The sequence below is a fragment of the Macaca nemestrina genome, chromosome 4, assembly GCF_043159975.1.
Source record: "Macaca nemestrina isolate mMacNem1 chromosome 4, mMacNem.hap1, whole genome shotgun sequence".
Taxonomy (NCBI): Eukaryota; Metazoa; Chordata; class Mammalia; order Primates; family Cercopithecidae; genus Macaca; species Macaca nemestrina.
The window spans coordinates 107,524,772-107,540,794 of record NC_092128.1 but is presented as its reverse complement, the minus strand read 5'-3'; the positions used below and the strand labels follow the sequence as shown (position 1 = coordinate 107,540,794).

The 16,023-nt window shown below is 41.1% G+C and overlaps 1 protein-coding gene across 10 annotated transcripts in view; it reads left to right on the top strand.

Annotated features, from left to right (window-relative positions):
- The window catches only part of LOC105497780 (engulfment and cell motility 1), a 574,187-nt gene that overhangs the window by 403,629 nt on the left and 154,535 nt on the right, over nucleotides 1-16,023 (top strand). For all 10 annotated transcript variants that reach the window (XM_011769137.3, XM_011769131.3, XM_011769139.3 and 7 more), the window contains one exon: nucleotides 10,154-10,290. In XM_011769137.3, the coding sequence (XP_011767439.1) occupies nucleotides 10,154-10,290 (137 nt within the window). The remainder of the gene's footprint in view (nucleotides 1-10,153; nucleotides 10,291-16,023) is intronic.

Here is a 16,023-nt window from a genome sequence, read left to right as displayed (position 1 = left end):
CACACACAGCTCAATGAATTTTCAAACCACCAACTGCCCATGTAACTACTATCTAGATTAAGAAAAGGTATTAAACAACCCTCAGAGGCCCTCTTGGGCCATCCTCTCAGTCTCAGTTTCTTCTCCCTTCCGAAAGAACAATACCCTGTTTCCATTACCATGAATGAATTTCGCCTGTTTTGACCTTTAAATAAATAGGATCATATCCTATGGTCTCTTTAGTGTGGGGCTCTTCTTGCTCCACATTATGTTTGTTTCAGTTCATTCATGTTATTGTGAAAGTTATTTGAATACATTCATATTGTGTGTAGCATTTTTAAAAATAATTTCTTTGTAGTAAGTACGCTGCTGTATGAATAAATCATAATTTATTTATCCAATCTGCTGGATGGACATTTAGATTGTTTCAAGTTTTTGGCTCTAACAAATAGTGCCACTGTGAACATTCATATACATTTCTCTTGGAATGCATATGTATGCATTTCTGTCGGGTTTATATCTTTGGCTAGACTTGCTGTATTATAAAGTAAGAATATTTTAGCTTTAGTAAATACTGCTAAACTGTTTTACAAAGTGGTTGAACAATTTTACACTCCCATCAACAGTGGATTCCATTTGTTCCACATTCTTATCAACACTTACTGTTTTCCATCTTTTATTTTAGCCCTTATGGTGGACGTATGAAAGTAGCTCATTGTGGTTTAAAGCTACATATTTTTTTCTGTGACTTAAAAAGCTTAGCCCCTTTTCATGTGTTCGTTGGCCACATAGACATCCTATTTTGTGAAGTGCCTATTTACATTTTGCCCATTCTTCTACTGGGTTGTCTGTCTTTTTCTTAGGGACTTACAGCTTATAGAAGTGGTTATGTGTCATAGATACCAGTTCTTTATTAGATAATGTTAAAGTTTTTTCTGTATTCTAAATTTGTATTCTAAATTTTTATTGTATATTTTGACAAGTTTTTGAGTTTAGTATAATAGAATCAAACTGTTTTCTTATGATTAATGATATTTCTGTTTTGTTTAAGAAACTTTTGCCCACTTTAAAATCATGAATATATTCCTATGTTATATGAAAACAACTTTATTGTTTTTCCTTTCACATTGAGATCTATAATTCATGCAGAATTGATCTTTGCAGATAGGGAGTCATAATTCATTTCTTCCAGATGCATATACAACTGGCCCAGTTCAACAAATTGAAATTCCTTTCCACTGCAGTGTCATTTCTGTCATAAATCCAGTAACTGTATATATGGATCTCTGGACTCCCTATTCTGTCCCATTGTTGTTTTTCCATCCATACACCAATATCACACTGTCTTCATTGCTGTCATTTTACAAGTCTTTATATTTGGTCCCAAAAGTTTTCCAAATTTGGCATTTTAGCTAGGTACGATAGTAGTTACTTTGTTATTAAAACTACTAAAATTGACATGTATCGAGTGCTGATTTTATCTCAGTTAATATATGAATCACTCTACATTTAATCTTAACAGCAACCTGATAAGATAGATGCCATTTTTTTTTTTTTAATGGGGATATAGAGGCATGGAGGAATTTTAAGGTGATCAAGGTCACATTGCTATTAAGTAGTGACGTCAAAATTTGCATGCAGGCCAACCTGGCTGCAGAAGCTCTGCTCTTTTATTAACACACACCGTGTGCCTGGGATGTGGCCTCTGATTACTTTTGCTGAATTGGCTGTCTTTTGGTGCTATGAGTCTGATTTTCAGCCTTGACACTAGTCGGTATTTTTTTTTCCTCTCTCCATGTCCTCAAAAAAAGGCCCAAGGGAAGGTGAACAATGAAGCATTGGATAAATTTCATACTATTTTTTAGTATAAATTTTATACTATTTTTAGGATGGCTGAGGATACAAAAGACTATCCAGAGTTCTATTAAACCAGACTTCAGGAGCTGAGAAGAGCTGTGAAAGTTTAAAGCCTCTGATCCCCTGTCCTGAAATAGCAGGGGTGGTAGCTTCTATCTAGGCTGAACTCATAGGCAGTGAAGGAACTTCAAGTTCTTGACCCCACTCTCCTCTTTTCACCTCTCCCACCTACAAAGGTTCTGAACTTTTAGCATCTCCCCACGCAGTACCACCTTCCAAAATCAAACCGTTAAGGAATACCAGGTTTAAAAATAGAAAACTCAAAGTTTTCTAAGTAGGGTAAGATTATTTTTATACAAAGGTATAAATATACATCTGCATCAGAGAATTCATAAATATATTATCCAGACTGACCATAGAACCACAAATAGTTCTACTGTAAGTTTCTGTGCTGTGGATCACCAGGCAGATTTTAATGACTGCTCTAGCAGTTTTTCTATGTTAAATGCCTTTGTGTGTGTATGATGTATTCCCTTTTTCCTGTAATTCATAATTTTACAACAAAATGTCCATTGTGTTAGACCAGTGCGTGTGTCTTTTTCAAAGTGCACCATTTCCAAAGTCTGTTGCAATAGCTCATGAAGTCATGGTAAAAAATATTCATACTTGCCCAGTGCTTCCCAAATCTCTGTTATTTGTGAATGGGTTCAGAGTCTCTCTTAGCATCACCAAGGTCATAGAAAGGATAAACAGAGCTTTTCAGCATCTGAAAATGTGTATTTGTCTTTAGAAAATTTCTGTGAGAGCAAAAATGGTATGCATTTTCCTGTGATCTTGTCATTCTATCATTAGTCAAGTAATTTCCTTATGAAATGGTCTGCATTCGGTACGATTAACAAGTTGAGAAAGTGTAAAAACAATTGACAATTTTCTTATGAAAGAAAGAATATATCCTTGCTCATCAAACATTTGCTAAACCTATCAAATACCACTCTAATATCTTTACACTCTAAATTAAATGTGTCGTCATCCTGTCAATAAAGGAAATAGTAGTTTAGGAACTAAAGTTCAGTGCAGGCAGACTCTCTAAATTCTATAATTTTGGATGGACTTTGGGGAGTTGAAGATACATTATCTGGTGTATATGTGTATGGAGACTGCTGTAATTTTGGACTTGGCAAGAGCCTTACAAATCAATTAGCCCAACTCATTTACAGGTAGGAAATCTGGAGCCCAGGGAGCTGCAGTGACCTTTGCAAGGGTATGGTCAGCTCTAGAACCATTCCCTACACTCATTTTTCATTGCTTGTTTGCTACACTGCAGTAATCCTTGTTCTCTGAGAGCCAGTGACAGTACCTGCCTCACCACACATTACCCAGTGCAAAATAGGAATACATCTACTTTGACAGGCAAAGTGGTACATAAGTGTACAGCATTCTTATTTTTATTTTTAAAAACATATATGTTCAGGTTATAGCTGCTTTCAAAGCTGGCTTGCTTATAAGTGAATGAGATATCAGCAAATTAATAGAATCTGTTGTACCCTCAGTCCTGAAAATATCTTAATATTCCAGACTTAAAAAACCATTGTGTTGGATTTTTTAAATAAAGTAAAATCTCATTGTGTTAAAAATAGTGTCATTAAAACAATTTCGTTTTTAAACGTCTTACTATTTTTGTCTCATTGAAAGTGTCTCTCTAAATTTCGTTTATAAAATAATTGTCTGCTAATTTTTTTTCTCAGTGTTGTTTTCCTTTAAAAACAATAATAAACCTCACCCTTCCTGTTTTTATTTGTTTATTTAAACCTAAGAACTCTATTCTTAGACTTAGGCTGTCTCTGCAAGGTGACAAGCTCACGTGTATAAATGTGTAGCCTGGGAGAGGCTCCACTTGATAAATGGTGAACATGGCCACCCCGTTGGCCCACACTTGAACTGAGCTTGCTGTCTTAGTCACTGTTCCCGTTTGATCCTCACAGCGAACTGATGAAGTTTGTATCCGCGTACACAAACATCACTGTTTCTTTTGTTACCAGTCAAGAACCAAGTTGTTCTTACTTTGTTGTTTGCCTGTATCTCCCTGCAAAGGAGGAGTCTTCAAGAATCTTAGAATGATGGCAGGCCAACCCCTTCATGTGGAGGTCAGAAACAGCAGTGCTGGAGATAGAATGCTGGATTTGATTTCTGGCACTGTCGTTGCGAGTTACTCATCTTCACAGCTTCTCAGTTTTCTCATCTGTGAAACAGGGATGATAATAATAGTACCTTTGTCATTATTACACATTCAGAGAGTTCAGACAGGAAAAGTCCTTAAAAGATTACCCTGCACATAGTTACCTCTTCATGTGAAGTTTCAGCTTTGGAGTCTGAATACTTCAGTAGGTTTTTGACATAATCATCAAGAATGATTGGTTGACTCTACCCGCCCTTACCTACGGGACCCTAAAGGCCGTTCACCAGATTCCTCTTTCCTTCCTCATCTCCTAGAATTGTTGGAGTCTTTAAGAAGCTATAGTCCAGGCACGGTGGCTCAAGCCTGTAATCCCAGCACTTTGGGAGGCCGAGATGGGTGGATCACGAGGTCAGGAGATCGAGACCATCCTGGCTAACCCGGTGAAACCCCGTCTCTACTAAAAAATACAAAAAACTAGCTGGGCGAGGTGGCGGGCGCCTGTAGTCCTAGCTACTTGGCAGGCTGAGGCAGGAGAATGGCGTGAACCCAGGGAGGCGGAGCTTGCAGTGAGCTGAGATCCGGCCACTGCACTCCAGCCTGGGCGACAAAGCGAGACTCTGTCTCAAAAAAAAAAAAAAAAAAAAAAAAAAAAAGAAGCTATATAATGTGCTGGGGATGATGATTAAAAATAGTAACTAATAGCCATGATTTACTAAGCCTATGCCATGTACTTGATTAAAAATAGTAACTAGCTGTGCATGGTGGCTTATGCCTGTAATCTCAGCACTTTGCAAGGTCAAGGCAGGCAGATCACCTGAGGTCAGGAGTTTGAGACCAGCCTGGCCAACATGGCGACACCCTGTCTCTACTAAAAACACAAAAATTAGCCGGGCACCTATAGTCCCAGCTATTCGGGAGGAGACAGGAGAATCACTTGAACCCTGGAGGAAGAGGTTGCAGTGAGCCACAATTGCACCTTTGCACCCCAGCCTGGGCGACAGAGCAAGACTTCATCTCAAAAAGAAAAAAAAAAAATAGTAACTAATAACCACCATTTACTAAACCTATGCCAGGTGCTTGATTAAAAATAGTAACTAGGCCAGGCACAGTGGTTCACACCTGTAATCCCAGCACTTTGGGAGGCCAAGGCGGGCAGATCACCTGAGGTCAGGAGTTCAAGACCCACCTGACCAATGTGGAGAAACCCCGTCTCTACTAAAAATACAAAATTAGCCAGGTGTGGTGGGACACGCCTGTAATCCCAGCTACTCGGGAGGCTGAGGCAGGATAATCGCTTGAACCTGGGAGGCAGAGGTCGCACTGAGCTGAGATCATACCATTGCACTCCAGCCTGGGCAACAGGAGCAAAAGTCTGTCTCAAAAAAAAAAAATAGTAAGTAATAGCCACCGTTTACTAATCCTATGCCATGTGCTAGGCACTTTACTGCATACTTTATGTACGTAATCTAACTTGGTGCTTACAAACGTTCTGTGGTTACGTATTTCACAGATGAGGAAACAGGTTCAGGGAGCGTTTATTTGTCTAAGGTTTTATGGCACACTAGGGGGCATCACATTTAATTATTTGAATGCAAGTTTGTCTCGCTCTCACCGCTGTAGTATCCTGCCTCCTCATTCCTGTGTTTTCTCTGACCTCCAGTGATCTTGAGCACGTTTTCTTATGCTATTGTCAATGTACTTGCTTGCATTTCTTTTTAATATTAGTAATTTCACATGGCTTATACAAATTACATACCAACAAATTGTGTACAAAGAATTATGTACAAAAGAATTCCAATTCCAGTTTGCTGTGGTGATTCCACAGTGTCATCAGGAGCTCCTGCTAACTGTCTAGGGTATAGCCCTCATTTTTATGCTGACAAAATGGCTGCAGGAGCTCCGGTCATCACTCCTGTGTTCCAGACATGAAGAAGTTGAAGTGGGGAGGCAGAGACAAAAGGCCACAAGTCAACCAAGTCTTTCCCCTTTTAAAGGTCTTTCCTGGGAACTGTGCCCAACAGTTTTCACTTACCTGTTATTTGGGATTGGGTCATATGATGACTCTTAATCACAAGGGAGGCTGCAAATTGTACTTTTTTAGCTGGGCACATTGTTGTCATGAACAAAACTCAAGTTCTATTAACATGAAACCCAACTTGTGAGTTTCTTGAAATAAATCAAATGCATTCATCCAGTGTGACCTTTCCCCAGTGACTGAGTACCTGAGGAAACCTTGATATGTTACGGAAGCTGAGAAAGATAAAATACCTTGAGGAAGAAAAAAGAGTTGGTTCAGCAGAAGCTAGGAACCATGTAGACGATTTCTTGGCTGCTCAACACAGTTGTTGAGAGTGCAGCTTTGCCCAGACCCAGGAAAGGAGACGTAAGGTCCAGAAGGGGAGCGGAACCCTGGTGATTCCAACCTAACTCCACGTAAGCCACGAGTACTAGGAGGAAAGCAGAGGGATCTCACACAGTAAATATACATAAGCATTCATAGATGAAGCTGCGCCTCTTGTAAGATTTTACTTCATAAATATTTTCTGTGGATAGAAAAACACTTGTTTCAGATTTGTGTTTGTGGAAGTGCATTGGAGGCAGGGTTAATTGAGAAACAGAATGAGGAAAGCGAGTGAAGCAGAACAGTGATGGGCTTTGGAGCCAACTCGACCTTGAATCCTAGCACCACTGCTTGCAAACTATGTGACCTTGGACAAGTCTCCAAGCCTTTCTAAATCTCCTATTTATAATCTTAAAAGGAAGTTAGTAATATCTTCCTTTTGTGCCTGACATAATAAGTGACTATGAAGTCCGTCATCCAGTGCCCGGTGCGTGGCTGCTGGCCTTGGTACTGCTATCTCATGGCCGAGTGTTCTCAGTCAGCAGATGCTGGCTACGTACTTGCTGTGATCCACATTGGACTGCAGGTCATGATCTGGGTTTATGTTGAAGGAGGAGTACGGGAGACCTAAGAGAGTGGGTGGAGGAATTAATTTTCAAAGCAGCAACCACAAAGAAATGCAGTGAGCTCTTGATGTCAACCAAGGTAGGAAGTCTGCTGCTGGAGCAGCTGACTGTGGGTTTCAGATGCTCATTTGGGGCCGACTAAAAAAAGCTCATGATGGAAGGTGTTATTTATCCAAGTTTTACCTTTCTCATATATAAAATGAGGATGTCCATAAGGCCTACCTTCGAGGGTTGTTGCAAGAATAGTGCTTGTAGAACCGTTGGCATGTCATATGTACCCAACAAATTGTTTAGTTAATTACTAATGATGTCACTTCCCTCCCTCTTTACCCAAGCAAGAGCAGGGCTTGCAAGTCTCAGTTTTGTCTGGCTATCTTAGCTCCACTCATCACATAAAAACTTTTACTAGAGCATAAAGTACACATATAATCACACTAGATCCAAAAGTGATACTGTGATAATATGGATTAATAACAAGTTCTTAGATGGCAACAGTGTTTTAAGGTACAGCTGAAGATTTGTAAATTTCATTAGCTTTGGTGCTTATGAAAGTGAGACCGACCGCTCATTGCCCAGGGCAGCAAACTGCACAGGCTGCCAGTGTTGATCTTCTGAGTTTCTTAAATAGCTTTGTGTCGCAGGTCAGAACTTCACATTTGCCATCTCTCTGCTAGACTCAGGCTGGGGTGGGATGACTTATATGTTCTTGCTTCTAACTGCTGAAATGTGAACAGGTTGGACTAGGAATTAGTGGGAAAAAAAAATCACAGAAAAACTCACGTTCCTGGAAACCGTAGGCAGGTGCAATATTTATTGTCATCACCACCACTTCCCTCCATATTGATGTTAACTTTTATCCTGTCCAAAGTACTTTCCTTTCCCATCAGTTGACTTGTTTGATCTGCTTTGAAGCCTAGGGAGAAGGCAGAGGCGATTTCATTTCCTCTGGTTTTTTTTTTTTTTTTTTTTTTTTCTTTTTTTTTTTTTTTTTTGAGGTGGAGTTTTGCTTTTGTCACCCAGGCTGGAATGCAGTGGTGTGATCTCGGTTCACTGCAACCTTCAGCTCCTGGATTCAAGCGATTCTCCTGTCTCAGCCTCCAGAGTAGCTGGGACTACAGGCGCGTGTCACCATGCCTAGCTAATTTTTGTATTTTTAGTAGAGACAGGATTTCAGCATGTTGGCCACGCTGGTCTCTCAAACTCTTGACCTCAGATAATCCACCCCCCAGGCCTCCCAAAGTGCTGGGATTACAGGTGTGAGCCACTGTGCCCAGCCCTCCATTTTCTTTTAATTAAGAAAATTGAGGCTTAGAAAGGTGAAGTGACTTGCTCCTGATTGGCCTGGGCTGCACTTGAACCCAAATCTTCTGTCCCCCAACCCCTGGACTCTTCCTGCAGGACTGTGCATTGCTCCTGGCCCATGCCCTTACTTTATTCGGAAGAAAACAGCATTACCATATCTTCAGATCAGGTTGTGCCCTTTAGAAGTGGTGAGCTGTGCAAATATACACTACGTTGCTGTTGTTTTAAACTGTTGAGAAGTCTGAAATTCACTGTGTTCATGAAGGTTGAAGAGAGAAGAGGTTGGTGTGTAATAGCTTGGTGGCTGGGTACCCTTGAGTGTGTGTCCATGAGACTTGATCAGGGTTTGTTCACTGGGGGCCTGCTCTGTAGGATTCTAAGCAGATCCACTGCTCATCTACATGGCAGGCACCAGGGCTCTCCCCGAGAACAGAAGGTCTCTGCTGTAAGTCTGTTCCCACCCCTCCCTCCATCCTATCCTGGACTTCCAGGGCCTGAAACCCCACCATTCTGAGCCTTGAGGATGAATTGACCTTAGAAGATACTCCAACAGCAAATGAAACACCTTATGTTCTCACTCATAAGTGGGAGTTAAACAATGAGAACACATGGACACAGGGAGGGGAACAACACACACCGGGGCTAGTTGGGGGTTGGGGGGCTAAGGGAGAGAGAGCATTAGGACAGATAGTGCATACAGAGCTTAAAACCTACATGATGGGTTGATGCGCTGCTGTGTGAAAGCCTGAAAGTCATCCAGTCCTCACGCAAACCACCATGTTACATGTATATCTGTGTAACAAACCTGCACGTTCTGTACTTGTATTCCAGAACTTAAAGTAAAATTAAAAAAAAAAAAAGATTCCAAATAAAATAGAAAGACTTTCACTGTATGTAACAGCATATATATTTATTTTTTAAAAACCTTAGGGTATTGGTTTTGGGGGTCACAAACCCTAATTCCATGGGCTCCACAGTATTCTCATCCATAAGACATGAGTGGTAAGAAGAACTGTAAAGATCAAATGAGGTTTAATGTACAGAAGGGCTATAAAAATGTAAGCTTGACTGATGGGATGATGGGAGGGGCTGGGGCACTGGTCTGAGGAGGAGGAGGAGGAGGAGGAGGAGGAGGAGGAGAGTAGGGACCAGACCTAAAGTTCAGTGTTCAGAGCACTAGGTCTGACCCAAGGAAGCTCTCCAGTGGGGGCTTGAAGGCAATTTTGGCTGACTTTACGGTTTTGCCCAGGACTGGACCAGTTGCCGCCTTCAAAGCCATTCGGGTTGCTTTGACCTCCAGCCATCTGTGCCTGGAAATGTAAAACAAATGGTTAATGGCATCAGATGGTTAATGATCTCAAATGTCCCCTGCTTACTGCCATAAGAGAGAAAAGAGCCCCCTGGAGAAATAAACATGGATGCTATTTTCAAAGTTGCAATTAATCGTGTATTCAGGAAAACCCATCTTCTGCCAGTTATTCTGATAAGAAAGAGGAAATTGAGGGTGATGGAGGAGCTGTGCCTGAGAGGGCAGTTTGAATAATCTGTATAAGGTCAAGAAGGCAGATATAGGGCTCATAATCAACACAGCAGTTTTAGAGCAAAGCCAAGGGGGTCATGTCCTGGCATGGGTTAGGGACTGACTATTGTCAGTCAAAATATGTCTCTAAGGCTAGGTCTGGCTATCTGCCCTTAAGCTTCCAAGTTGTATGGGGACCATCCTTTGGTTGCTTTTTCAGAAATGCTTTTTCACCATTATTGCCTGAACCAAAGATACCTCCGCTTGTCTCCCTCTGGGGCACCTACCTGTGGTTATGTCCTCGCATTTCACTGTTTTAAAACTTCTTCCCTTGTTTTCCATGTTTCCTCCAGCTAGTGAGACCTGCAACGACTTCCACCCGATGTTCTTCACCCACGACAGATCCTTTGAGGAGTTTTTCTGCATCTGTATCCAGCTCCTGAACAAGACATGGAAGGAAATGAGGGCAACTTCTGAAGACTTCAACAAGGTAATGTGGATCTCAGTTAGAGGCAGGGGATTCCTGTGACACCAAAGGGGCCTGCTGCATGGTCCCTTGTCTGTGCAGAAGGCATTTGGCAAGGTGGGGAAATGAGGAAGATTGCAATGACAGTTGCTTCAAGAGTGGAGAAAGACAAACATCCCTGTGTAGACATGAATCTGTGTGCTGGGGATGACCTCCTCCCTCTGGGGGTAAGCTTGGAGCAGCTTTGTTCCTTTTGTCTAAGTCGTAGCCACCAGCAGAGAGTTGTTCTTGAGATACATTATCAAGGAGAACGTTTCCTTTCAGAGCATTAGTTTGGGATGCCTTGTCAATATTGCAAGATCTGCCAGGGAAGGGGCCTTCCCTCCACCTGTGTAGGAGATTGGTACACAGCAAATGAGATCAGGAAGACTGCTCCACCTAGTCCAGTGGTTTCTTTGTGGATTATGGATGTGTTGTGATCATCTGCCCCGTGCTGTGTCAAAAGAATTTTTGTTAAAATGAAAGATCTCTTTCAAAGAACTGAGTCATTAAGGTTATATGCAACATTTCTTGGTTTACAGTAAGCATTTGATCCTTTGAACTGAGATGTCCTTTGGTTTTCTATATCATAACATCTCACTAGAGTGTGACTTTCACATTTCCATTTGTGTGTGAATAACGAGCAGAGGGAAGGGCATTGGCCAACTTAAAGAGAGCAGAAGCAGTATCCATGCTTTCATACAGAAGCAAAATCTTTGTCCTTAGATAAAGGCCTAATTAGCAATAATAACTAATGGCATATTGCAGCCTTTAGTACTTTTAATTTGCTGCTATTGATGGCTCTGAATGTGGTCGGCTTTGTCACCCATGCCCACTCACCCAGCACTAAGGGCTGTGACTAAGAGTCGAAGGGTCTAGGCCTCAGTCATACTGTGGGGCTTTCATGGGCATGTGCTTGTTGCATAACGTGATATCTGAATTTCACCTGCACTTAATATGCTTGTTGGTTATTGCTTCCCTGTCACCTTCTCCCTGGATATACATCTCATCCTTGTTTCCCACTATATTTCTGGTTTGTGGCATCTTGAACCAACACCAACTGAAAAGAAAGAAAATCAGGAAAAGGACCCCAAGCTTCAGGCAGGTCCTAATCTTTCTTCCTCAGCACAGTGTTCTCACCTGCCATATCATCTCTGTCATCCCAACGATCTGTCCTTTGCATCTTGGTCATCAATTGAATTCATTGAAATAGACCCCAGTAATGCCCTTCTGTGGAGAGCATTGGTCTAGAAACTGCAATCCAGAGCCGTTGTGTGTCTGAGCAGCTATGCCGGAAGACAGGCACGTTTCAAGAAGGAAAGTGGAGAAAAGAAGCCCATTAATTTCCTTATGATTATAACTGCGGCCTCCTAAGTGTACTTCACTTGATTATGAGAGACTTTGCAATTCAGGTGCAAATCATCCCTGGGAAAGAGGGAAAGGGGAGCAGGGAGGCGTTTGTTCAATCAAACCAAAAAAAGAGAGTTAAATCAGTAGTCTTTGAAACTGGCTAAGGGACTAAGGCCACTTTGCCCTGGATCATTTTAGCTCTTTCATGTGCTGCTGTGTGAAAGCCATCCAGTCCTCAGCTTTGCGAGCTGGGGACACCTGTTCCTCCAGGAGAAGGAGACCTCACCAGCTGTTACGGATTTGGGCATCAGATGTCTGCTTTCTGAGAGATCTCATTTATCCTGCTTCTCCTGAATTATAGATTCTGCATTTTTGCAGAATAATATCTGCAAATAATAATGTTTCAGATATTATTGGTGTTGATCTAGGCACAGATAAGCTGTGTAGGAAATATTATGAAAGTTCTGCAGAGGACTGACTCTGGGGATGAGCATTCAGACACTTAAATCCTATAGAAGTTACAGTTTGTAACATGAAGCACCAAGAGTTCCTTGTTAGCAAAGGAAGCCAGAGGCCCCAGGCTGGAGGAGGTGGGCACAGCTGGTAGAGGGAGGTGACCATAGCTCTAGGGTCCCTGTGGCTTCTGGCCATGTGGTCAGATTGGTGGCAGACATCCTGCCTGTTCAGGGCCCTGGCAGGAGACAGCAAATCCCCCAGAGTGTCACTCTGAAACTTTTATCATAATTAGCCTATATAGCTGTGAAATCTCTTCAGTAAGACCTAAGAGCCAGGTTTTGGGTGCAGTTTCTTACTGTATCTCTAATGCCATCTTTTTGTGTTGTTTACAGATCATAGATTAATGCTGGGGGGTCACACCTCTACTGCCAAGTAGGGATGACAGTTTATGGCTGAGGACAAACAGCTCCAGGCCTGAGAGCCAGAGGGTCCTGCCTCACATCCAGATAGCCATCAGGCAAGAGCAGATATCAGAGGAAAATCAGGGATGGGGAGGACAAGGAATTTTAATTTGCTACGTTAAATACTTTTGTTGTGTTTGCTTTTTTTTTTCCCCCCCTTTTTCTCAGTACTGTGCATGCCTTACTTAAGTAACCAGAAAAATGTATCAGGTATTTACATTTTTATCATGTGTATATCACTTTTCTGTTGCTGATATAACAAATTACCACAAATTTAGTAGCTTAGACAATGCAAATTTATCTTACAGTTCATAGTTCAGAAGTCAACAATGGATTTCACTGGGCTAAAATCAAGGCAGCAGCAGAGCTGTTTCTTTCCAGAGGCTCTAGGAGAAAATTTGTTTCCTTGCTTTTTTCACCTTCTGGTGGTTACCTGCATTCCTTGGCTTATGTCCTTGTTGTCCATCTTCAAAGCCAGCAAGGACAGCTTGAGTCCTTCTCACATGCCATCCCATCACCCTGATCCCTCTTCTGCCTTGGTCTTCCAAACCTTTAAGGACCTTGTGATTACATTGGTTGACCTGGATAATCCGGCATCATCTTCGCATCTTAAAGTTGGCTGATAATAACCTTAATTCTATCTGCAGCCCCAATCCCCTGTGCTGCAGAAGGTAACGTATTTGCAGGTTCTGAGGATCGGAACACAGGCACCAATGGGAAGCTGTTATTCTGCCTACTCCAGTGTGTATTTGATTTGCAGCTATATTCGATTTTTAGATGTGTAGATCAGTTTAAACTAATGAAACATGGACAGACGAGCCTTTCGTTTGTTTTTCTTTTTGCTGGTAGACATAATACCTGTCACAGAGTTCTGCTAGTGGCAACTCAGATACAGATATAATTATATCCGTTTTCTTTTATGGCCCTGTTCTGCCTCCACTAGCCTTTTTAAAAAGGAAGCCCCTGTGTGACAGCCTCTAGTTCATTTTGAAGACTGCCTTTCTGATTTTTTCCTGCTGCCCATCTATCAGCCACTGTTCTGCTTTACCTGATAATAAATTGGAGAAGAGAGAAGAGCTGAAAGTTAAATCAGTTCACTTTTCTTCTTGTTATTAACTTGGTAGCAGAGGAGATTGAATTTAGGAACAAATGTGGGTTGTGAATTACTGGTAGATTTAATGTTTTTTTTCTTATTCCCTGACTGTCCACATTCAAATTCAGAAATAGCTTTTAAAAGCCCAACATGAAACATAATTTCTTTTCAACTTTCTTGGACACCATCTCAGGCTCTTGCCACTGTAAACAGAGCGTGGAAGGTGGATTTATTTGTCAACCCTGGGACCCAGGGCTCTGTGAGCAGGGCTTAGCTATCTGCCTTCTTTAGCTCCTCACTGGAGAAGCAGTGCCCCTCAATTTAAAATTTTGATTTGCCCAACAAACTACACTGGATTCTATCAGAGGCAGGAATAGCTGCTGCAGCCCGCCTTGCTTGGGACACCAGTTTATAGATATCGAGTGCTTGGTAGTTAATGCCACTGCTGGAAGAGGGTGTTTGGAAAAGCAGCTGTCGTCTGCTCTTCCGGGCTTGGGAAGCAGCAGATGGAATGTTTTTTATTTATATAAGAGAAGTAGAATTGGAGAGTGATTAAAATATTTATGCTTTGAAAAGTACTTTCTTTCAGTTTCTCAATATAGCACTCTGCAGAATAATCCATTGATTCAGGCCATTGAGTTTGTGTTCTATGTTTTTGTCTTTTATTACCAATATTTTAGAGCATGCATTATTCATTTTTATGGGCATTAGAGAAGAGCTAAACTGCAGCTGGATACCTCAGCACACAAGTAGCCCCATAATCATTTCATTGAAATCCTCATTTTTGAGCAGGGTAAGAAAGGGGACACAAGTAACTTGGATATTTTAGGTATGGGAATCTCATTTAAAGCATGTGTGGCTAACTACTCCACTGTAAAAAAAAAAAAAAAAAAATCTAATGAGAGTGTACACTTTAAAATATATGTCTGTGTGTAGCACTGTTTCTCACCATTAACTGTACATTAGAATCACCTGGGGGCTTTTGAAAACCCTGTTATCCCACTGGCCGACCGCACCACAGATTAATTAAATCATCGGAGGGGGAAAGCTATGAATGAGTATTTTCATTAAGGTAGATTTTACCATTAAAGGTGATTTATGTTAATAGACCCCCCATCATTGACATATGTGACACTTATCACAAGCTACTATAAATTTCGTGCATTGATGGAGTAGGATGCTTGTTGACCTGTGTGACTCAGATTTTCATCCTAAGTCTGCTATTCCAGAGCTCTGTCTGATAATCTAAAAATAATAATAGTTTTTAAAAGGATCTATCACCCTCTCTTTTGGTGGGGTGATAATAAATTGAAGTAATTAGTGTAAAAATGCTTTGAGGTTGCAGTGAGCCAAGATCGTGCCACTGTACTCCAGCCTGGGTGACAGAGAGAGACTCTGTCAGAAAAAAAAAAAAAAAAAAAGCCTCGAGGAAATAAAAATGGCATATGTAGTTGTGGAGTGTACTGAAAAAGGTAAAGCCTTTCTATGAAAAAATGAGTAAATTGCCCTTTTCACAAACAGACATTTTTTGGCTATGTTAAAAAAAAAAAAGTGAAGCTATGAATTTCACACTAAATTCTGAACTGAATTAATAACCCATGTAACTGACAAAAGTAGGCTTTAAGCTGAAATTTTCATGGATTTTGGAAGTGTCTTCCTCCAGACAACTTTATTAGGTACCTTAGTTTCCTTGTGAAACACACGGTAGCAGTCTAAAAATCAGAAGGTCGCATGATTTTCACATATTTAATGGCTGATGACAATTAAGTCTTCCCCAACAATTACTAGTTGCCCAGATCTCTTGGCTGATGATTGAGCCCTTTTAGAAACCATCAAAATATTTGTTCCTAGCATTGGTGTTACTTTAGACGCTATCAAAATTGACATTATAAGCCAAGATCAGATGATTGTGCCACACTTTCAGATTACCAAAATGGAAGAAACTCATTTGAAAAATGAAGTCACTCTAGAGTAAAAAGCACTATTTTGAAACTTTATCCAGCAGCATAATAAACTAAGCGCACACAATAGAGCTTAGAATCTCAGGCTTGCAGATGAAAAACCACCCCTTAAAATAGCAGAGATTGTGCATAGGGAGAACCCAGGCCCATTAAACAAAGCTGCAGCTGCCCCTGGCCAGGCTGTGAGCTTCATCTGAGTCAATGGGAGAAAATCTCAATTAGGAAGAATGGGAGAGCAGGACAGAAGGAAACATCCTGAGAAATCCCCTATGAAGATTATTCATAGGAAATAACCACCAGCTAGTTACATCTAGTGGATTATAGTGTGGGATAGAAAAGGGATTGTGTTTAAAACCTTAAAGGCAGCTAACACATGAATAAAAAAGGGAAATGTGTT